A 23,441-nucleotide genomic window follows, 5' to 3' on the forward strand; every position below is an offset into this window, starting at 1 on the left:
ATAAATGCAACTAGGATATCACAGAACACAGTTACAGTACTGGAAACACTTCCTTTCTTAAGACTAACGATCAACTTTGTTTACACAGAGTATACAATAGATAAACAGAAAAAAGATCCTAGCTTTGTCAGTATAATATCAAAGATATTGCCATCATTAGCTGAGTCTGTAATGTTCGTTTCAAGCTGTTGCAACATACTTGTTTTATTGTTAAGTAACTGAGGCAAGTCAAAATCTCAGCAGTTAAGATGGCCCTACAATGGCTGCTAAGTTCACGGATTTTTGCATCCTGAAGCTTAGTCTTGAAATTTTCAAGCTCTGTAGGGAACAAAAATGCTGTACAGCAAGTTCCTGTAATATTAAAATTAATGCAGATATTATTTATTACTCTACCAATTTCAAGTCCTGAGGGTTTTTCTTGGCTTTTGTTTTTTAGTGCACTTTTACAAACACAGACACCTATCCCACTGGACCAAAAATAAAGGAATTTATGATATGCACTTTGGATCTTTAAACCATTTTTCATTAACAGCATGTATCCAAACAGAAAAATGCTTCTAAGTAATCAACACTATTAAGTCATCCAGCTTTTAGTAATGCTATCTTTTCTAGTTTTTCTTTTGAAATTTGAAGTGGTATAAAAAACAGACACTATGGGAATAGACATGTCCTATATAGAATTTGTACTCCCTTGGAAGGGAACAAAGCCCATCATGTGGCAGGCTGATGGGTACTGAATCCTCTGTCTGCAGCACCGTGTCTCTAGTCACTTTTTTTTTTGTCAACATGCAGGTGGGCAGATGCAATAATCCCACTATGTCCTTCTGCATTATCCAAGAGGTAGAACCTTCTTAGCTTGCTACTCACTCCAATGTGAAAAATGGCAATCTTATAATTATCTATAATCCTTTTAACCTACTTGACTTATGCATAGTATTGTCCACATTCAGGCATGGCACTGTTAAGGGTGGATGGGTGGGTAGGTAGGTCCTGGAAAACAAGATTCCAAGGAAACACCTTCCCTACCACTTCCTGGGTCATCAGCCAATGACACACATGTCCAATTAATTGCTAACCAATAAGGAGCATGACAGGAAAAGGCAGCTATTACAATTTAAAATGATGCAGTCTGCTGGATAAGGCTTTTGTAGGTGCCTGCTCTCCTGTCAGGGGTGTACTGTTTCCCTGCAATGGCTTCCCTCCTTTGTACAGAAACTGCTAGAAGGGTTAAAACCATGGTGCTTTAGATATGCCTATACAATATGGCAGAGCCACAGTTAGGTTATATGGCAAACTCTAACCAAAAAGGGTGATGCATTATTAAAGTTATGTACTCACCATAACTATGCATGTGTTCACTTTCATTCTTCCTCAATGATTGGGTATCTAATCCAACCTTGGATCAGTCCCGGCCACATTTGCCAGACTCTCGGATCCAACTCTCAAGTTCCTCCTTTACCCATGATGCCCCGGTCAACCCGCTAGACTTCAGATCGAGTTTGCTGCCTTATAAGCCCTAAGCATAAGAAAAAAAGGATTGAAGTAACAAAGCTGGGGCTCAAGCCTGGAACAAATGTTCCACAAATATCTACATGGTCGCTCCAAGACATGAAGGGGGAAGGAGGGTGGGGAGTTTAGGAGGAATGAAAATGGACACCACGGGTGCATAGTTATGTTAAGCACATAACACCTGACATTGTTCTTTTCGTTCATTCAACGACTGGGACAGATTCCCCAGCTACATGCACCTTGGGTGGCCCTTATGAGGAGTACTGCAGAACCAAAATCATCTCTGCTCTTGGATATCAATTCTAATTTGTAATGAGCAATAATGGTATGAGGATTAGACCTTTGCTGTGCAAATGTCATCAATAGAAGCTCTAGACAAAAACGTGGAAGAGACAGCCATGGACCTAGTAGAATGTGCTTTAGGGGTCTAGGTAGGGGGCAGACCTTGCTGAGTTTAAATAAAGGAAATGCAATTAGCAATTCTTTTGGCTAGGGTAATTTTAGAAAATGGGGATCCCAATTTGTTTGGGGAGAGAGAGACCAAGTTATTCTGACTTCCTGAAATCTTTTGCTCTGTGGAGATAAAAACAGTTGCCAAAAGGTGTAGCATGTATTCTTTGTTAGCAAAGTTGGGAAAAGAAGACAGGCAGGTTAATAGCTTGTTTGATATTTGCTTTGGAGACTACCATGGGCAAAAAGGATGAATTGGTTTGTAAGGTAACTCTGTCTTTGTGGAAAATAAGAAGATCTGAAAGACAGCCTGGAGTTCAGAAACTTGTCTTGCAGACGTAATGGCTACCCACAAAAACGCTTCCAAGACAAAAATTTTAAATCACACTTCGCTAATGATTCAAAGGGATTCTGAGTTAACCCTTGCAACACGTCTGTCAAATACCAAGGGAGTTCCCACCGTCTAAGTGATGCTCCAATAATGTAGCGAGTGAGCCCGACTCGAACCTGGATATAGTTTAATAACAAAGCTTTCCACAAAGTTGTAAAACCAAAACGTAAAAACCACAACGTTAAGTGCTTTCATCTGTACATACAGACTTCTTCAGAACAAATTTTACATATAATACGCTTCCTTTTAAAACCTTTTTGGCACCAAAAGGTTCAAGTTGGGCTCACTTGCTGCATTATTAGAGCATCACTTAGATGGTGGGAGCCGTCTAAACAGTTTGTAATTTAAGGTGTTGTTTTGGGTTTCTACAAGATACCAAGGGAGTGACGAGTCCTTCACTGGAGGTCTAAGCAAGAACATACCTTTTAGAAAGGCCCTGCACAACTTTGAAGAACCTAATGAAGAAGCATTTTCTCCCGAGTGAAAATTAGATATCTCTGGCAATTGTACTTTGATAGTAGAAAAACTAGCACCTTCTTGAAAAACAGATGCTAAAATATTCTAAGACCACAGACATATGAGCAGTGAAAATGTCCAGTTCCCCTCTGAAGAGGCCAAATATAGAATCTTTTCCATTTACTTTTGTAGATCTTCCTCATACAGTCTTTGTTGGAAGGCAGAAGTGTCTGTATGACTGGGGAGGAAAGCCTCCGCTGTCTAGCTATCAGTGGAACTGAAGAAACCATGTGGTCAGTTTCAGGCACTGAATATCCAGATGATACATTCCAGAGACATACAAGAGAAGGTCTGTACTGAGGTTCAGTATCCATGGTGGATAATGAAGAGGAGACCAAAGAAAAGGGAACCACACTTGGTGAGGCCATAAGGGAGCAATGAGGATAATTGTGCTCTTCAAACAAAGTGCTTTCTGCAAGAATTCCGGAATTAGAGGTAATAGGAGACATCATAAAGGAGACCAAAGTGGACTAGAGCATCTCTCTGTGACTCCCCCTGAGTGGGGGATTAGGGCAAAGAACCTGCTGCACTTGTTGTTGAAGGTTGAGGCAAAGAGGTTGCAGCAAGGTTGTCCCCATTGACAGAAAATCCTCTATGCCACTGACAGACTGACAGACCACTCGTGAGGCATCAGAAGGTACCTGGTGAGTGTCTGCTAAAAGTTTAGACTTTCCTGGTATATGAGTTGCCACAAGAAAGTGTCTGGAAGAGATTGCTTACTGTCACATACACACACTGCCTCTCAGCAAAGGGGCTAAGAGCAGGTTCCCCCCGGTAGGTGATGTATCAAACCTGCAATGCTAATAGGATCACTCTCATCTCTAGGAAACTGATATGCGAAATGGCCTCTTCTGGGAACCACATACACTGGACAGTCTGTCTCAAGAAATGTCCACCCTCCTCAGTTGGGAGGAGTCTATGGTCACCATGGTTATGAGAGGTGAAAGTATAAAAGGATGGCATAGGAAAACTTCGTCCAACTAAATCCACAAATGAAGATGACCTTTGCAAACAAGAGTTGAGTCTGACCAGAAAGGAAACAGGATGATGCAGAACTGACCACTGAACAGCTGGTGTCCCTTAAAGAATGCACATATAAAACCGGGCCATAGGAACTAAGGTTATGACTACTGCCATAAACCCTACAGCATGAATAGCAGGTCTGGCCAGGGGAGAAAGATGTGCAAGAATTTGCTCCACCTGAAACCAGACTATCCTTATACGATGTGGTGGAAGACAGGCTATCGGACTTATTGTGTTCAACTGGGCACCTATGAACTCCAAACTCTGAACAGGTTGAAGATGAGATTTGCAAGTGTTGACAGAGAAGCCTAGTGAATGACAATTGGAGCAAGTAGTCCCAGGACTCCTCTAGGAGATGCTTGGTTGGGGCAGTGAGGAGCCAGTTTAGATATGGACACACGCAGAATCCCAGCAGTCTTAACTGAGCTGCTACTACTGCCATACATTTGGTAATCATCCTTGGGCTGTGGTGAGACCAAAGGGCAGGGCTCTGAATGGGTAGTGACTGGACACCAGCTGAAAGTACAAAAATCTTCAGGATCATCTGTTCATCTTGATGTGATAGTACACATCCTGAAGACTGACAGACGACATCCATTCATACTTAGTAGAAATGGCAGAATGGACCGACTCCTTCACAAATTCATTCAGCTTGCTTAGATCCAAAATTGGTCTCAGTTCCCTGGTTTTCTTTGGCACTAAAAAGAACCTTCAGTAAGTTCTGAATTCTTTCTGGTCTGGTGGAACTTCCTGGATGACTCTTTTGCCTAGTAGTTTTTGAATTTCTTGAGCTCTCGCCTCCCCCTGACTGGGTGGGACATTAGGAAACCTTTTTTTTTTTGGCTGGAGGAATCTGGGAAAATGGTACGAAATAAACTTTGGATATGATTTTTAGCACCCAAGACTCTTTTGTTGTTGATGCCCAGGTATCTGGGTGCAAAGATAAGTGCCCCCCCCACCTCCAGAGGTGGACAGCTGGGCAACTTTTCAGGAGCTGAATGGGTTTATTTGAAAAAGAATCTCAGAAACCATGGTTCTGTGGGCCTTCCCTGCCATGAGGATAGTGTCTTCCATTTGAAACCCCCCCACCTCTGCAGGAGTTATCCCCATATGAATCCTGGAAAGATCCCTGGGACTTAGGATCACATTTTCTTGCCTCCTCCGATTCCTGTAAAAGGATTGCTGAGGGGTAGAAAAACATATCTCTATGGCAGACAGGGTGTTTCCATCCTGTTCACTTCAGGAAACAATTTCCTCTACAGTAGGGCAAAACAAGGACATTCCATTACAGGCAGCATTGATGAAAGAAGACTTGAAAGACTCCGCAAACTCACAGAGGCGTATCCAGGCATGTCTCCTAATAGCTATGCCTGAACCCGGCTGCCCATGAAGTACCCTCCACAGCATGGGATATTATCCATCTCCAATGCGTCAATGAGGCTAACAAAATTGTCAGTTGTGAATAATTCTTGTAGTCCGCTGCTGTTGTCTTGTGAAAAGTGGTAAGTAATTCAGAGACCTTAAGGCAAAGGTCACTGAAGCAGATATGTGCTCTGCTAGCTCCATTTTTGTAGCTGCTGCCACAATCACAGCATCAGCAGGGACTCGCTTGTTCCACTACAGTTTGTCTTTAGATGGTGCCAAGAATATAAAAGGATGAAGGTGGGGTGGGTTCTACAGTATCTAGTTCTTTCTGCATCTAGTGAGAGATTAGATTTATAAGTTCATCTGGCAGGGGAGTCACCCAAGATGTAGATGGGCCAGACCCAAAAGCTTCCAGAAAGACTGACTCCTCTGGGGAAGGGTATCTGAGGGCTAACCATCTTTTTACTTGAGAATCTCTAGGACGTCCCTGTAGGAGATGTCATCTGGTGGAGCTCTGGGAGACCACTCCCCTCCCCTTCTTTAAAGTCAGTGGCCTCAGTGAGAGATTCCATAGAGGAATCTATGTGTTTCGTCTTGCATGTCTTTTTCGGAGAATCTCTTCAGTCAGGTGGTATGGAGAGGTACCCAAAGAGAGGGGAAACTCCTCAATGGGAGCTGTCTGGATGCTTGACGGTGCCAGCTATCCCTGTGGAATAGGCCTGAAAGGATCACAGCTTGGACCTGAAGGGGAAATGGCTGTAGGATTCAAAGAGGAGAGAAAGTAGATGAATCTCCGCCAAGAGAAAATCCTCACCACTACCTTAAAGGCAGAAGGACTGGGAGAAGTCATGGTTGGCTGCAACTGAGCCGAAGCTGCCAATGATACCAAACCTCAACCCTGCCTGGACCTGTGCCTCAAACAGGGAGTTGGACCCATGCTAATTAATGTTCAAGCTCCAAGAGGTAGGGACAGCTCTGACAAAATCGGAGTGGAACATAGCTCCCATGGACCTGAAGTAGACACTTCAGCTCAGACTCATCATAATCCAAAGGAATCAGAATTGAACAAGTCAGGAAAGGTGGAGTTGAATACCTACAGTCTTCAGATCAGATGCTGATACTCATGGATCCAAGGGCTCCAAAACAGTAGGTCGGATCAGAGAAGGAGAGACCACTGCATGAGAAGTAGAAAGGAGGCTCATGGATGTGATGGGAGATGCAGCCAAGATAATCCACATCTGAATCTCAGCTCTGCGGAACTTCCTCATTATCCTACCACCTTAGCTTCTGAAAGGCTCCTGGAGGACCTAATGGAAGAAATGGTGGACTGGGGCAGAGACTCTCTTTGGAGTTCCCTGAAGAAAAGGGGAATGGAGTCAGGGAGAAAGAGGTTCTATGGTGAGCCCTGGGGATTGGGTTCTTGGAGACTTGGCATGACCAGCAGTCTAATCAAAGGGATGTGGGATCAGAGTGCTTCCATTTTTGCATCCAAAGAGGGTCTGATCTGATGCTTTCTGAATCTTCTGTGAGGGCTCCAAATATGCAGCAGCAGTAGCTGTCTACGGAGAGAAGGATGGAGATAGCTTGGCATGATTCCTCCATCTCCAAAGAGGCTTTGGATGATTTAGCAGGGGTTGAGCAGGAGAGTGGCAGCAAACCTTTCAGAACCAATTTGTTTCTCTGGTCACTAAGTCCCCTATTGTTAAAGGGTGCACAAATGGAGCAGGTGGTGTTGAGATGGGAAGCTCCAAGGCAGAAGCTACACTGCCTGTGGGGATCTGAGTTAAGTATCTTATGCCCACAGGAAGTGAATTTTTGGAATCCTGTCAGTTTCTCAGCCATAATACCCAAAGTAAATAACTTACCTAAAGATAAGACAATCAGAATGAAAGATTAAGACAATCAGAATGGAGTAAACAGTAAATAAAAAGGGAAAGTATTTTTTATTTATTAATTTTTTTTTTCATCTGTAATGGTAGGAAGAAAATACCCTCTAGAGAGTAAAGACAAGTAAAAGGGTACAAGAAGTGCCAACAATGGTACCAAAAGCGACCAGAAGTGGAAAGCAGGTAAAAAAGAGAAAAATAAGTTATGTTCTTACCATAACATTCTGTGTTGTCGATCATCTACTTTTGACTCTTGGGTAGTCTGTTCCAATCCTCGGAACCAGTTCGGCCGTTGCACAGCTTGTGCCAGCCAAATATCCCACGAGCTAATACTCTACCCACAATGTCCCTTGTCTATATTACCTCAGATCACTACGAAGAAATTCCTAAGAATTTACCAACTAAGGGGGGGGGGGGGAGGTGGGTGATAAGATCATAGAAGATGTTATAAGTAGTATGCATCTTAAAATACAAAGAAAAAAACACCAGAAAAGCTCTGAGAGAGGGATCCGCATCTTTAGTGTTATGGTGGCAAATGTGATCAGAGATATAGCAGGTCGACTGGAGCATTACGAGTAGAGAGAGGAGCTCGAGAGATGAATCTGAGAGCCTGATAAATGTGGCAGAGTCTGATCCAATACCCAGTAGTTGAGAAATGAATGAAAAAGACATCAGATCAAAAATCTCTTCTGCTTTCTACAAATGTCACACATGATTTGGTGCTGTTAAGATTATCACACACACCAAGCACCTCATTGCTGCAGCCCTGACCAGAAGTACACTACTGGCATTAATTTTTAATTGGTGATACTGCACATCCACACCATGAATACTTACTGATCATGCTCCCTAACACTGTGCCCAAGGAAGCCACCCCATTTGCCCCACCCTAGTTATGCCTCTGCAATATGGCTCCTTTCCAGGAGATGCAGGCAACTCCTGTGCAAGTCCTGACTGAAGACCTGATGATTGTATACATGCTTATTTGTTTCTTTGGCAATGAATGTATGCTATCAACCAGATCTGAACTAAAGGAGTAACAAGAAAAAAGGACAGCAAGGAAGCACAGTATGTCATCCAAACCTCATAAGGATACCATAGCATGTTCCAGCAAAGGGCATGTGTCCCCAAGCAGAGAAGCTGAAATAACTGTGCCAAGTGGCAGTCTTCAAGAAGAGGCACTTCCCTCACAGAAAAATCTACAAATTCTGCCAGAATAAAGAGCCTTTATTCTTTAAGCAAGCATTCACTGTTACTTGGATTCAGAGTGGGCAGCAACAAAGAATAAGATTCCTGGTATATGAAGTAAAATTTTAGTCCTCCTAACTTGCTTCTTCCAGTGAACAGCTCAAAACCGGATGCAGAGGAAGGGGGTGAATTATGCTGCAGAGCTTGAGGTTTAAATATTCGGTGTTCATTTTACCAAAGACATAGGATTTGAACCTGGTCTTGCTCTGTAGCAGGCAAATATGGATGGTTAAGAGCACCACAGATGCAGGGGCCAAAGCGTCAAAGCTCAACCAGATCTGCCCTGCATACTTCAAAACAAAAATCATTGGTTTATCATCCAGATACTGCATCACAAATTGTGCAGAACAGTGATTATATAATTGGCAAAAGAACAAAACAACTCCTTAAAGGGGTTAAGAGTAAAACAACTATGTTTTGAAACCAGTACTTTAGGGGGTGATGAAGCTACTAAAGTAGACTTGTGTAAAGGCAGCATTAATTACAAAATTGCAGTACTGTACTGCTAAACAAAAACTTCCAGATGCCAAACAGCAGAACCCAAAACAATTGGGGGGGGGGGGGTTGCCACTTAGCATCATGACAAATATATGAAAGTTACATACTTACCATAATGCCAGAATTGTACGAAATGTACTTATTTCCGATAACTAACAAGAAACACACACACGGTATCCTAAGGATATGTGCTGCAGGTAACAAACACCAGTGAAATAAAAACAGAACATGGTGTTGTCTAAAGACTGCTGCATACAGTTGATAGGAGAACAGCTCATGTCTCCTAAACCTGATGCACTTCTTTGAAGCGGTCACCAAAGCTGTAGATGAGGGTAAGGTGGTACACACAGCCTATCTAGATCTCGCCAAGGCTTTCAACACCATCCCCCACTCTGGAATTATAGACAAACTCACTAAACTAGGTATAAATCCCTATGTCACAAGATGGGTTGCCAACTGGCTCACTGACTGAACACACACTGTGAAAGTAGCAGACTAAATCTGACTTCAGACCAGTGACAAGTGGAGTACCACAGGGTTCAGTCCTGGGTCCTCTCCTGCTTGGTATCTACTTCTCTGAAGTACAGGCTAACACAGAAGGTCTTTGGCTAACGAAGTTCGCAGATGACTGCAAACTAGGAGCCATAATCAAATCTCCTAACGATGTGGACATCCTACAAAAAGGCCTCACTGAGACAGATGCCTGGTGTCAAAGACATGGTTTCAAGCTCAATGCCAAAAAGTGCATTGTCATTCCTTTTGGTAAAAACTCTGTACCCATGAACTACCACATAGGCGGTAGTCTACTTAACACCGAAAGTGTGATTAGAGACCTTGGGACACAGGTGGACAGTAGTCTCTCCTTTGATAATCACATCGCCACAGTAGTCAGGAAATCCTTCTACATGGCACACCTCATCACAAAAGGTTTCTCATCCAGGAAAAAAGAGGTCATTGTTCCCCTCTACTCATCACTCATTAGACCCATTATAGAGTACAACGTCCCTTTTGATATGTACCTCACAAGACATCTACAACAACTGGAAAGGCCACAGAAATACTTCACAAAGAGGATTACCGGCCACAAACAGATGCCCAATGCAGACGGTCTCAAAAAACTCCAGCTTTACTCTGTCGCATATCGCCTACTCAGAGGCGATCTCTGCCTAACATACAAAGCTATGTCAAACCCAGAGCTGTTGGACATGCTCCACGTAAAGAAATCCCAATCCTTCCGAGCTACACGCTCTAGGGACCTAAACCTTGTCACCACAATAAACAGAACATGCTGGAGGGATAGATTCCTGTCTCAGAGACTTCCCATACTCTGGAACAAACTACCTGTCTATATCAAACAAAGCTACTCATTAGCACTCAAGAAAAATCTTGATGATTGGATGGGAGATAGGAAATTCACCCCGGGGATCACTTCTGTGGCTCTGCTTGACAGGGGCACAGGAAAAAAACATTCTTGGGTGGCAAAAGCCAGGGTAAAGTATGGCTAGGCTTATATAGGCCCTAGGGCCAATAGCCTAGTACCTACCTATGAACAGACTGGTGGGCTGAAGTGGGGACAATTCTTAAAGATCTAGAATTATGCTAAGTACACAACATCTTTACCCGATAAGAGGTCCATCTTCAACAAATGGAGTCCACAGCTACAAGAGTTAAGGTTGGATGAAATTTCAGGTGCGCAAATATTACCTATTGAAGCATTTCTTAATAGGGCAGATGCAGCCACAACTCTAGTCAAATGGGCTTTAGACATGGATAGCAGATCAAGTCCCAATGAAAGCTACAATTCTATGACCTCAGACGTACACCAAGATAGGACTGCTTTGGATATCAAGATCCTTCTTTTGTGGAGCAAATGGAAGCAACAAGTGATATGCTTTCTTAAATTTTCTGATTGTGCTGATGCCCTACTTGAATGCAAAGTATACAGGTTTTACAAATAGGGCCTCTGAGAACATTTTAACTGATATTATGAACACAAAAAATAAAAATGTTCTAAGAAAAAATGTGAGGTCAATTTAGGATGCTGTCTCAAAGAGAGTTTGGTTAGTACTCCCAAAATACAGTAAAGCTCCCAGGGTGGTGCAGAATCCCTTATAAGGAGCGTTAACTAAATGCTCTAAAGAAGGTCTTACTCACTTTGGCAGGTGCTAAAGATGGGAAATGCTGCCCTTGACAGAAATTTGAAAATGCAGCCAAGTACACCTTAACTGAGGATTAACACAGACCTAGTTTAAAAAGCTCCTCAAATATCTCAGGCTGACCGAGGGATGCCTTTTGCATTCGGATGCCCACACAGACTAACCCAGTGGACAAAACACTTCATTTTTCTAGTAATTTCCCTAGTGGAAGGCTGCTGGAAGGAAGTCAACATTTCTTTAAATTTATACTTTTATAGAAGTGTTGCTCCAGTGGTGTACAGGGATAAAAGCACTGACTATGACCAAGTAGACCTGGGTTAGATTAACGGCTCTGGCAACTGACGGAGCAGCAGGGAGGCATGTATGTTTCCAATCCCTGTGAGGGTTGGAGGTCCTGGACGCATCTCCTGTGGTGATCTCGAGCACAGGCTGGAGACATCACTAGGGGAAGCATGATCTACATGGGTGAATATGGTGGGGACATGGGTGACCTCCAGTGGATATGTTATGGAATGTTGTATGTCCCCATTCAACTCGCACCCCCTGGCCAACACACTGGATCCATGAGGGAGGGAAGGGAGAAACAGAGTAAGTTACATAAAAGTATAAACCCTTGGATAGCAGATAGATATTCAAAGGCTTTTTTTTTTAAATTTGTATTATTTTTAACTCGCTTATTAAGACATGCAGCAGTCTTAATTGCCATCTTCAAAACTTTATTTAGACCTATCACTGAATACAATGCTAGTCTTTGCAGATCTAACACCCAGCAGGTTACTTCACATGCATATATTCAAAGGAATAAAACTATGACTGCATCTAGTTCTTACAGGCTACTAAGGGGCAAACTGATTCATTTATTCCAATTGAGTTTACATGAATAAAAGCTCGCCACAATGGGGATATACTTAATTATATTATGGTATTAAAGGAATAAAGGTTACTTTTGGTGTCTAAAATTCAAAATTCAATTACTTTACATTATTCAGTTTGCAATCAAAAATTCTTATTCCATCTGTGAAATCCATTCATCTTTAGAAGTTCTTCAGATAAATAAGTAGGTGATTACAGGCAGAAGCTTTTGGATAGCCTAGCTATGACTTAAAGCTCATCACACACCCAGCCTGTAACAATGTAATGCCAACATCACACATGCAGGTGGGTTCCCATCATGTGTGGGCAGAGCCACAGTAACAGTTAAACTGAAAACACTTCATACAGAACAGCTCACTGCAATGTAGTAAAACACTGGTAAGATAGGTATGGGAACAAAAGAATGTCTTGTATTTGAAGTCAGAATAATTGTGGGAACATAAGAATGTCTTGTATTTGAAGTCAGAATAATCACCTTAACAGTGTTAGTAAGGTAGAAAATAAGAAGAAAACTCCACTTCACTGTCAGTGCTTGTCTACAGTACTCACTTTTATATCAAAAATGTGAAATTTCTTTTCATATTTAGACTGGAATTTCTCCGGCTGCATGACGACCATCTGTCTTGGTGATGCTTTTAAGAAGTTTGCAATTTCACTGCTGAATGAATGATGAAATTTATAATCTTCGCGCAGAGTGTTACCTAGGAAAATAAAGCATAACACTGTAAGTTTATGTTTAAAATCCACAGACGACATTTAGAAGGCATGTGCCAAAAACAGTGCAGTCAAAATCCTGCACAAGTGCAACCCGTTTTCTTTACATCAAGATGCCTTATTAACTATTATGCAAACTTGTTTTGTAACTCGGATAACACAAATAAGTTAAGTTTTTATGTTAAAACACTGCATAAAATATTCCATATGCTTCTACGCAGTAAAATAAATTAAAAAAAAATGCTTCTACACATGCCATCTAAATAAAAAATCTCAGCTTTAGGGCACTGGCATATCTTTTGAAATTAAACCTTCACAGAAGCAGTCAATCTGTGGGCCATATTCACATAATTTTGGAATAACGTTTAGGGTGCAGCTGCAGCTGAACAAACGCACACACGTGTACTCACTCAGGTACAAATGCATACAAATTACATAGAAGTTAATGACACAGCAGCACTGACTGTGGTGGTGGAATAAAAAAGGTATTTAAAGGAAACCATACCTAGTTACGGTGTTTGTTTGGATGTTGGATATTGTAGTCCTGACAGGTTCACAGCACAAAGAATCAAATAACTTTGTCAACACAAAGAGATAAAGTGCTTGAATAACTTATAACAAGCCTTCAGTGAAGTGAACTCACATTAATACAATGTTCCCGACATTCCAGCCAAAGATCACCTTGCCAAAAGTACCCATTTGAGACAGATGTTTTCCATTCTAACTTCTCTTTAGTTTTTCCAAAGCCGACCACTACTGGATGCCAGATGTGTTATTAGAGTCCAAGCTACAATGCTATGGGAAGTGTGTACCTAGGTACGAAGCAGCAGACATGCAAATGTCATACACCTAAACACCCAAAAATAAGAAGTTATGTACCTACCATAACGTTCCATGTTAGTTGTCTTCTCTCGCCTTCTTTCTTGCTTGATGGGTTCGGAGCCGATCCTCGGCTCCGACTCGGCACTTGCTAAGCTCGAGAGTCACTTTTACCAGCTCGAGGGAGCCCCATATCCCATGATGCAAGGCGGTAAGTACCCAGATCTCGTTTTATGACAAAGGGCAATAGCACCAAGCATAAAAACACTTCCAAAGGAAGAAGAAAACTTGCAGGATGGAAGAAGGACCAGGTCTGAATGGTCTTCAGCATAATAATTTCTTATAGAAAGGTCTGTCCAGGCCTGGGGGAAGGAGGGAGGGTCGCAGGAAAGAAGGCGAGAAGACAACTAACATGGAACGTTATGGTAGGTACATAACTTCTTAATGTTAAGTTGTCAATCTCGCCTTCATTCTTGCTTGATGGGACCGCGTCCCTAGCACCTCTATCCTGGGTGGCTCAATGGAACAGACTCTTGAGGACTGTAGAGCCAAAACTGGCTCTGTCCCTGGAGGCCAAGTCCAATTTGTAGTGGGAAACAAAAGTATGAGGAGTGGCCAAGTGGCGCTGCACAAATAGTGTCTAAAGGAAGTCTAGCTTGAAGGCTGTAGAAGTAGCTAAGCTCCTAGTTGAATGTGCTTTAGGTTTTGAGCACAGCTGTTTTCCCCTGAGCAGATAAATTTCAGAGATGACCGAAGAAAGCCATCTAGACAAGGTCACTTTAGAAACAGGACGGCCTTTCTTATTATCTGCATAGGAAACAAAAAGTTGATCAGATTTCCTAAATTTTTTTGTTCTGTCCAAATAATATCTGAGTTGACGGTGGACATCAAGATAATGTAGTTTTTGTTCGGCTCTGTCTGAATAGTTTGGGAAAAATACAGGGAGATCAATGGATTGACTCAAATTGGTTTTTGAGGCGACCTTAGGCAAAAAGGTCGGATTAGTTCTCAATGATACTCTGTCTTTGTGAAAAACCAAATAGGGGGGGTCGAACCGATAGAGCATGAAGTTCAGACGCCCTCCTGGCCGATGTAATAGCCACTAGGAATAAAGTTTTCCAAGAAAGAAATTTCAAGGAACAAGAAACAGTTGGCTCGAAGGGGGGAAGAATCAAGGATGTCAGCACTAAATTTAGATCCCACTGAGGAGGAGGATTCCTGATTGGAGGCTTTAGCAGGAAAATTCCTTTCAAGAAGGCCCTGCAGAGCCTATGGGACATAATATTGTGATCTGCGATCCCGACATGAAAGTTCGAGATAGCAGCCAATTGAACTCTGACTGTGGAAGAAGAGGAGCCTGCATGAAAAATCTCTGCTAAGAAGTCCAGGACTGCCTGAACAGGGGCAGTGAAAGGATCAATACTCTTGGCCTTAGCCCAATAAGAGAAACATTTCCATTTGCTTGCATAAATCCTCCTGGTAGAGGATTTTAAAGAAGCTACTATGATGTCTCTAACTGAGTTAGAGATCAAAGGAAGCCTGGCTAAGGAAGGAAGTGGAGCAACCATGCTGTGAGGTTGAGAGAAGGGATAGACCGGTGCAGCTGACCGGATTGGTGAATCAGAAGATCTGGCACTGGGTCCAGATGCCACGGCTGCACCAAAAGGTGACGATGGAGGAACGGGAACCAAACTTGTCGAGGCCAGTAAGGGGCAATGAGAATCAATTTGGCTCTCAAACCGGTTGCCTTGTGGATAACTTGAGGGATCAGAGGAAATGGAGGAAGGCATAAAGAAGTCCCTGGGGCCAATCCTGGGTCAGAGCGTCTCTGGGGGATGGCCTGGAAGAGGAAGAGAGAAGAAGTCCGGGCATTTGCTGTTTTGGCGAGTAGCAAAAAGTTCGCAACATGGGCGACCCCATTCCAGAAATATCTCTTCCGCTACAGATTGCTTGAGAGACCACTCGTGAGGCATGAGAATAGCTCTGCTCAATCTGTCCGCTACAATGTTGGTTTTCCCAGGGATATGCGTTGCTACCAGAAACCGATGAGAGGAGATTGCCCATTGCCATAGTCTGAGCTTCTCGACACAAGGGGTAGGACTTGGTTCCGCCCTGTTTGTTGATATACCAAACTACAGACATGTTGTCTGTGTGGACTGCAATTGTCCCTACGGGAAGAAAGTCGTTGAGGGCTTGCAACGTTAAAAGCACTGCTCTCATCTCCAGGACATTTATGTGCAGGTGGTATTCGAGCGGCTGCCACGTCCATGAACCATCCTGCCCTGATAATGACCCCCACCCGATCAGGGAGGCATCCGTGGCGACAGTGGCTACGGGGATGGGGGTACAAAGTGTCTGCCTTGGTGAACCTGGGGAGATGTGATCCACCAAGCAAGATGATCTTTGCAAGTCTGTGTCACCAGAATCTGGTGACGCATTGGAAGTTGTTGGTACGACCACTGTGTGAACAGCATCCACTGAAGAAGGCGCATGTAGAAGCGAGCCAGGGAAGAAGAGTAATGGCCGCAGCCATGAGGCCTAATACCTTTAGAACCATTCTGGCCTGTACTTTCTTGTTGGCTAGAATGATCCTGACTTGACTTTGAATGTCTGAAACTCTTTGATCTGTAAGGGTAGCTGACATCCGAACAGTGTTTAAGTTTGCGCCTATGAAAGTAATAGACTGGCAGGGCGATAAGGATGACTTTTCGAAGTTTATCGAGATGCCCAAAAGAGTACAAAGCTTTATTGTGTAATCCCTGGCTTGAATAAGCTGATGCCTGGTGGTGGCTGAAAGGAGCCAGTCGTCGAGATCGGAAACACCTGGAATCCTTGGCGTCTCAGGTGAGCCGTGACCACTGCCATGCATTTGGTGAACACTCTGGGGGCTGTAGTGAGACCAAAGGGCAGGGCTCTGAACTGGAAATGACTGGACCCCAGCCGGCGGAGAAATCTCCTGGAGCGTCTGTGGATTTTGATGTGATAGTACGCATCCTGAAGATCTATTGAGCACATCCAGTTGTCCTTCTGTAAGAAGGGCAGAATTGACTGAAGAGTGACCATTCGAATCTTGTCTTCCTCACAGACTTGTTGAGTCTGCTGAGATCAATATTGGTCTCCAGTCTCCCGTCTTTTGGGGACCAAAAAGAACCTTGAGTAGATTCCGGGCTCTGAATGATCTGTCGTAACTGGCTGAATGGCTCTTTTTTGCAGAAGTTTTAAGACTTCTAACTCTGCAATTTCCCTTAGACCGGGTGGTACATCTGGAAGGGAATTTGAGTGATAGAAAGGACTTTCCTCGAAAGGAATTTTGTAACCTCGGATATGATCGACTGTACCCATCTGTCTTGAGTGAGGGAATGCCAGGCTTCTGGGTACAGCGATAGTCTTCCCCCGACTGCCTCCAAGGATGGACAGCCGGGCAACATCACAGGGATGCTGAAAGGGCTTGTCAGAGAGAGGCTCTCTGTTTCCCTGGTTTTTTGGACCCCCTCTGCCTCTAGAGCGGCGTCTGTTGTTGTTACCCCCTCTGCCTCTAGGGGTAAACTGACCACGTGAATCCGGCGTGACTCCTTGGGATTTGCGGAACCACATTTTGCCACCTTTCTGTCCTTTGGGGTAAGGTCTAGAAAGGGTGGAAAACGGACACCTCTGACAGAAAGAGTCTTGCCGTCCTGCTCACACCTGGTCAAAGTTTCCTTCACTTGAGGGCCAAACAAAGCTGACCCATCAAAGGGAGAATTTGTGAAGGACGCCTTAAAGGGATCTGCAAAGTCACATAGCCGCATCCAGGCTTGGCGTCTAAGGGCCACACCTGTACCTGCGGCCCTACTCGCTCCATCAGCAGCATATGATATAAGCCGCATGGAGGAGTTTGCAATGGAATTAAGGGTTCCTAGCTGCGAAGCAATTTTTTCCTGAGCTCCTGCAGCTGTAGGATCCTGTACAACATCACCTAGCTCCTTAAGGATATCCCTTTGGAGTCTGGTGAAGTGACATAGGTAATTCAGCGAACGCATAGCAAAGGTCGCTGAGGAAAACATCCGCTTACCGTACCTATCCATGGTCCTAGAGTCCTTATTAGGAGGATGGGCCGGACGGAAGGATTTGCAAGTTCCTTCTTGGTGGCAGCAGCCACCACCATGGCATCAGTGGGGACACCCTTAGTGAGGAATTGCTTATCACACGGGGCAGTAATAAATTTTGAAGGCCTCCTAGGGACTGGCTCTACAGAGTCAGGAGCAGCCCACGCCTTTCGGGCAATAACTTGCATAAGGGGGTCGAAAGGCGGAGACACCCAGGAGGTGGAGGGCCGAGATCCAAATGCCTCTAGGTATACTGACTCATCCTCAGAGGGATTATTGGTGGGCCAGTTTCCCCTCTGTTTAAGGAGTTCTAGGATGTCTGAGAAGGAGACATCCTCAGAGGGGATCTTGGGGATCCCTCTGACTCATCTAAGTCAGTATCTGAAGTGATAGACTGGGGGTGCTCTATATGTTTCCTCTTACAAGTCCTGTTTCTAGGAGGATCTCCCCAAACATCAGGAGAATCGTCGGAAGAGGGGATATTTCAATGGGAAACCTGAGGCGGAGGATCTCTGGGTCCTGTAGCAAGAGAAGTGGCAGAGATGTCAACAGGCACTACAGAGGGAGGAGCTAAGGGAACAGACTGCTGGCTGATACCAGTGGCCAGCACACTCTTCATCACCTCGAATGCTCCCCTCCCAGGAAGGTCCGAGAGAACCCGTTCCGAAGAGCTAGGAACTCCAGGGACCACCGAAAGGGAAGTCTCCGAGGCAGATGTCGGAGCCGAGCTCACCAAGGCCGAGGCTCCAAGGGGAAGAGCGGTTCGGACAAGGGTCCGATGCCACTCACCCCCTCGGAGGAGACCATGGAAGCCCGGCCACCGAATCCCTCTAAGGAAGGTCTCGAAGAGGAGATAAGAGTAGAGGCTGAAGGAACAGAAGGGGGCATCTGTCCTTCAGCCGTAGCAGTAACCATTCCCGAAGACTCCAACTCCAAGCTCTGGGGTAGAGTTGAAGGAGGAACTACAACGGGGTGTGGACCAATAGCCGTCTGTTGAGACGGACTATGTAACATTTGGGCCAGTGCCTGTGACTTAAGTAATCTACTGACCACTCTCTCCAAATCATGGTCAGAAAGCCTGGATGACCTTGAAGATCGGCTCCGATGGCTCCGTTCCGAGAGGAGAGGTGAAGCCGGAGCCGAAAGTATCGGCTCCAAGGAAGGAGACCTAGACCTCTTCCTCGAAGGAGCCATCGGAACCGATGAAACTATTGAACCTGTCGGAGCCGACAACTTGTCGGAGCCGACAGGTAGCTCGATGCATCGGCTCCAGCCGGAGCCGATACAGCCACAAAAGAGCCGATCGGAGCCGACACCGATGCCTGAGCCACATGGTGGTCGGAACCGATCGGAGCCGACACCGGCGGTCGATGCAGAATCGGCACCTATAGCCATCGGTGCCGAAGGCTTAGTTAAGCCAGAATCGGCTCCAGCCGAGCCGATCTCGACTCAGAACGAGTCGGAGCCGAGGCCGCAGGCTTGGACACAGAAGCCTGGGCCTTGGAAGACTTAGCAGTCTTGGATGGAGCCGACTTAGCCGGAGAGCCCTCCGGCTTAAGAAGGCCCCTCAAAATTAACTTATTCCTTCTTTCCTGCAGGACTCTCTGGCTGAAAGAATGACAAATAGCACAGGAGTCCTGCAGGTGAAGAGGCCCCAGGCAGTACAGGCAAGAAGTGTGACAGTCTGTCAGAGACATTTTCTGACAGCACGAGTCACACTTCTTAAAGCCTGAGACCCTTTCTTTAGACATGGTGCAAACACAGACACACACACCAGTCAAAGAAATTAAATTAAATATACCAAAAAGGTATAAATAAAAAACACACACACACACACCCTAACAGGGGGGGGGGGGGATGGGATGGGAGAAAGTCTGACTAAAAAAATAAGAAGAGACAGACAAATTTCTGTCAGAAAATGTTTAAAACTAAATTAAAACTAACAATAAAGGTTTTTTTAGTTAAAAGGGGCTAAAATAGCGAAGTAGAAAATCACTTACCAGGAGCTGGTAAAAGGAGGACCTCATAAGCGAAGCGGCAAACGAGATCTGGGTACTTACCGCCTTGCATCATGGGATATGGGGCTGCCTCGAGCTGGTAAAAGTGACTCTCGAGCTTAGCAAGTGCCGAGTCGGAGCCGAGGATCGGCTCCGAACCCATCAAGCAAGAATGAAGGCGAGATTGACAACTTAACATCAAACCATCAAACTTCCTAGGTACAAATGTGACTAAAAGAGTTGCTTGTCTGTCTGAAACCACAGCAATCTGAGTCAGTGTGGTAAGTTTTGCTACATTGATTATTATTTTCTGAAATATTTCAAACAGCTTTATCAAACAAGTTATCACACAGAGAAAAGAGGAAACTTGGATAAAAGCCCCATCTATACAGAGGTCTCCATCATAACATTTCTAAAGGAACTGTACAACTGACTTCAGCTAGGAGAATCTGTATCTTGAGATCATGTAATATGTTTTAGGTAAATGTAAGAATGCTCCATGAAAGTGGAGTCTTGAGGCCTGGTCTGAAAGAGGAACTCTCAGCTGTTTTACACGGACATTAAAGCCCACCAGTGACACTTTGTAAACCCTTTCCACTTCATAGGTTCATAGGTTTATACTAGGCTATCTGCCCTAAGGCATTTATAAGCCTAGCCCAAATTTTTGTGGCTTACGCCACCCCTTATATGAAAAAATACTGTGCCCATTAGTTTGTTGTGCCTCTGTCCAGCAGTGACACAGATATGATTCCCAGGATAAACATACGATCTCCCATCCACAGGTCAAGATTTCTCTTGAACAGAGCCAGCGAGGTGCTCTGCCTCACATGGACCGGGATTTTATTCCACATCATAGGGAGTCTCTGAGTGATAAATCTATCCCTCCAGCACGTCCTATTTATATCCGTGCTAAGGTTTAAGTCGCTTGCTCTAGTGGTTTTGGTGGATTTGGATTTTTTGAGGTGGAGCATGTCCATTAATTCCAGGCTGGACATGGCCTTGTATGTCAGGCACGTCACCTCTGAGCAGACGGTATGCAACTGAATAGAGCTGGAGTTTCTTCAATCTGGCAGCATATGACAGATTTTGGAGTCTTTATCCTTTTGGTGAGGAACTTTTGGGGTCTCTCCAATTGCTGCAGATGTCGGGTGCGATACATCCCGAATGGGGCATTGTACTCTATCATTGGTCTGATAAGTGAAGAGTACAGGGGAACAATGACCTCACTAGATCTGGATGTGAATCCCTTCATGATCAGGTGGGCAGTGTAAAAGGTCTTTCTAACCACTTTAGCAACGTGAGTGTCAAAAGAAAGGCCACTGTCAACCTGGGTCCACAGGTCCCTGATAACCTCTTCTGTGCTTAGTGGATTGCCACCTATATGGTAGCTTGGGGTTACCTTGTTTTTCCCGAAGGGTATGACTATACATTTTTTGGCGTTTAACTTCAGGCCATGGCTCTGGCACCAGCTATCTGTTTCCGTGAGTCCCTTCTGAAGGATATCCGTGTCCGATGCACTTTCCACTATGGCACCCAGTTTGCAGTCGCTGCAAACTTTGTCAGCCAAAGTCCTCCCATGTTGGCCTGTACTTCTGAGAAGTAGATGCCGAACAACAGGGGCCAAGGGCCCTGTGGGACACCGCTTGTGACCGGCTTGGAGTCTGACATAGCGCCAGCAACTCTAACCCTGTGGGTTCTGTCCTTAAGCCAGTTTGCAACCCATCTTGTGACATATGGGTTTACATTTAAGCTGGTAAGTTTTTCTACAATACCGAGTGGAGTATTGTGTCAGCCTTTGCAAGGTCAAGGTAGGCTGTATGGACTGCCTTTCCTCATCAATGGCCTTGGTGACTGTTTCAAGAAGTCGACCAAGTTCAAAAGGCATGATCTGCCCTTGACGAAGCCAAACTGGGTCGGGTCCAATGTCTGCAAGTCCCCTATATCTTTGTTTATGAGCTCCATTATGATCCTCTCCATAGCTTTGCAGACCAGACTTGTTAAGCTTATGGGTAATTACCAGGGTCGGTAGAGGCACCGCCTTTGTGGAGTGGGACCACAGTTGCGTCACGCCACTCCTTGGGCACGTATCCTGTGGTAAGGCTGAGATTAAACAGCTGCCTTATGTGCGGGTTTAATTCCTCATTTAGCTCGTGTAGCACTCAGCCGGGGACACCATCCGGTCCCATTGATGCTGTGTTTTTAGCTTTAGAGAGAGCAGCTTTCACCTGCGCATTTGAGAAGTCTGGGAGGCTACACTCTGCTGGGATAGTTATCTCTCCTTTAGGGGGGGAGAGGGGGGTGAAGTTTGCACTGAACCTGTCTGCCAGTATGTTGGCAATGTCTGTGGGTTCAGTGATTTTTGTATCATTTTGGACCAATTCTGAGCATATCTGGGAGTTTCCACCCAGGTTCCTAACATAGCTGAAAAAGGCCTTATGATTGTCCTTTGAATCCATGGCAATTTTTCTCTCAAAATTGGCCTTAGTTGACTTAATGAGTGCTCGTATTTTTTTACTAATAATGATCAGGGGTGACTTCCCTTTTATGGATTTTGTTCCATCATGTAATAGCTTTCTCCTCTTATTGTAAAGTTTGTTAATGGCTGGGGTCCACTAGACTGGACGTTTGCCCTTTGTGGAAAGAGTCTTGGTTTTATTTGGGATTGCCTGATCCATGCAGTCCTGGAGGTGTTCATAGAAGGCATTTGTAAGGACTTCTGCAGCTTGGGTTGTGGTTTCCACTGGCTCAGGGGCCTTGAAGGATACCACACCAGTCTTGAGTAGTGTGAAGTTTGCTTTAGAGAAGTTCTTCACTGTGGTCTTTTTTGTTTGGAGTGGGGGATGTGGATTTCCAGTGAGATTAGTTTATGATCAGATCTCACCAATGAGGATATACTTCGTGTGGAGCATTTTGTCCCCATGTTTGTGATAATGAGATCTAGTATATTTTCTCCTCGTGGGAACAGTGACTAGCTGTTCCATGGCATTTGAATTTATGAACTCCAGGAACCGTTGGGCTAGAAAGTTAGGGCTTGAGTAATGTTCCCAGTCTATATTCGGGTAGTTGAAGTCACCCAATATGATGGTGTTTGGAGATACATTTATACCCTCCAGTGTCTTCAGGAAGGCTGTGTGGGGTTCCTGAGTTTGAGAGGGTGGCCTGTAGCATGCTACAATTTGTAGAGCAGTTTTGCTTATGGTTAAGTTGCACCTGGATGGTTTCTGAAGCTTCGTGCGTTGCCACCAACCTGGAGGTGTGGGTATCCTTTATGAATATGGATACACCCCCTCCTTTTGTGGTGTGGTCCGGGTTTTGGGGCCAGAACGCATGATATGAGGTAAAACCTAATAGTGCCGGGGTGCTCTCAGGAGCCTTGAACCAGGTTTCAGTTACAGCACAGACATCGATGTTCTCCATACTGAGAAGGGCCTCGAGTGCGTGCATTTTGAGATTTAGACTTCTGGCATTGAGCAGCATTACCCTCAGTTTCTTCCCATGTTTGTTTTCTAGGGTGGTAGGTTTAGAATTTGAGCCTTGCCTAAAAAGGCACTATGGGGGTGGCAAGAGCCATAGCCAATATCCGGAATCCCAGGGTGACAGGTGCAAGCCATCCCTTGGCAGCGTGGCTTGTCAAGCATGTCATCCCAGGCAGACAGACACTGGATCCCCTTTGAATGACACCAGACATTAAGCCAATTGTTAAAGCTGATCATCTTGTCTCTATATTGTGGCATCATTCTTGGTGAAGGAAGGATACTGCTCAGGGTCAGGGTCATACCTGCCTGGGCTACATAATCAGAGAGCTCCTCTATGTCTCTTTTCATGTAGTCCAGGGAGGTACGTCTCAGGTCGTTCACACCAGCATGGACAATGACCGTGTCATATTTGTACTTGCCATGGAGTGACCAGAG

General features: G+C 44.7%; 1 protein-coding gene across 1 annotated transcript in view; it reads right to left on the reverse strand.

Moving 5' to 3' along the window:
- The window catches only part of PDIA4 (protein disulfide isomerase family A member 4), a 255,470-nt gene that overhangs the window by 87,139 nt on the left and 144,890 nt on the right, over positions 1 to 23,441 (reverse strand). Inside the window, 1 exon segment of the mRNA XM_044065584.1 lies at positions 12,465 to 12,616. Coding sequence (XP_043921519.1) covers positions 12,465 to 12,616 — 152 coding nt within the window.

The sequence above is a fragment of the Protopterus annectens genome, chromosome 3.part0 (genome assembly GCF_019279795.1).
Source record: "Protopterus annectens isolate FY-2018-M chromosome 3.part0, PAN1.0, whole genome shotgun sequence".
NCBI classification, from domain to species: domain Eukaryota; kingdom Metazoa; phylum Chordata; order Ceratodontiformes; family Protopteridae; genus Protopterus; species Protopterus annectens.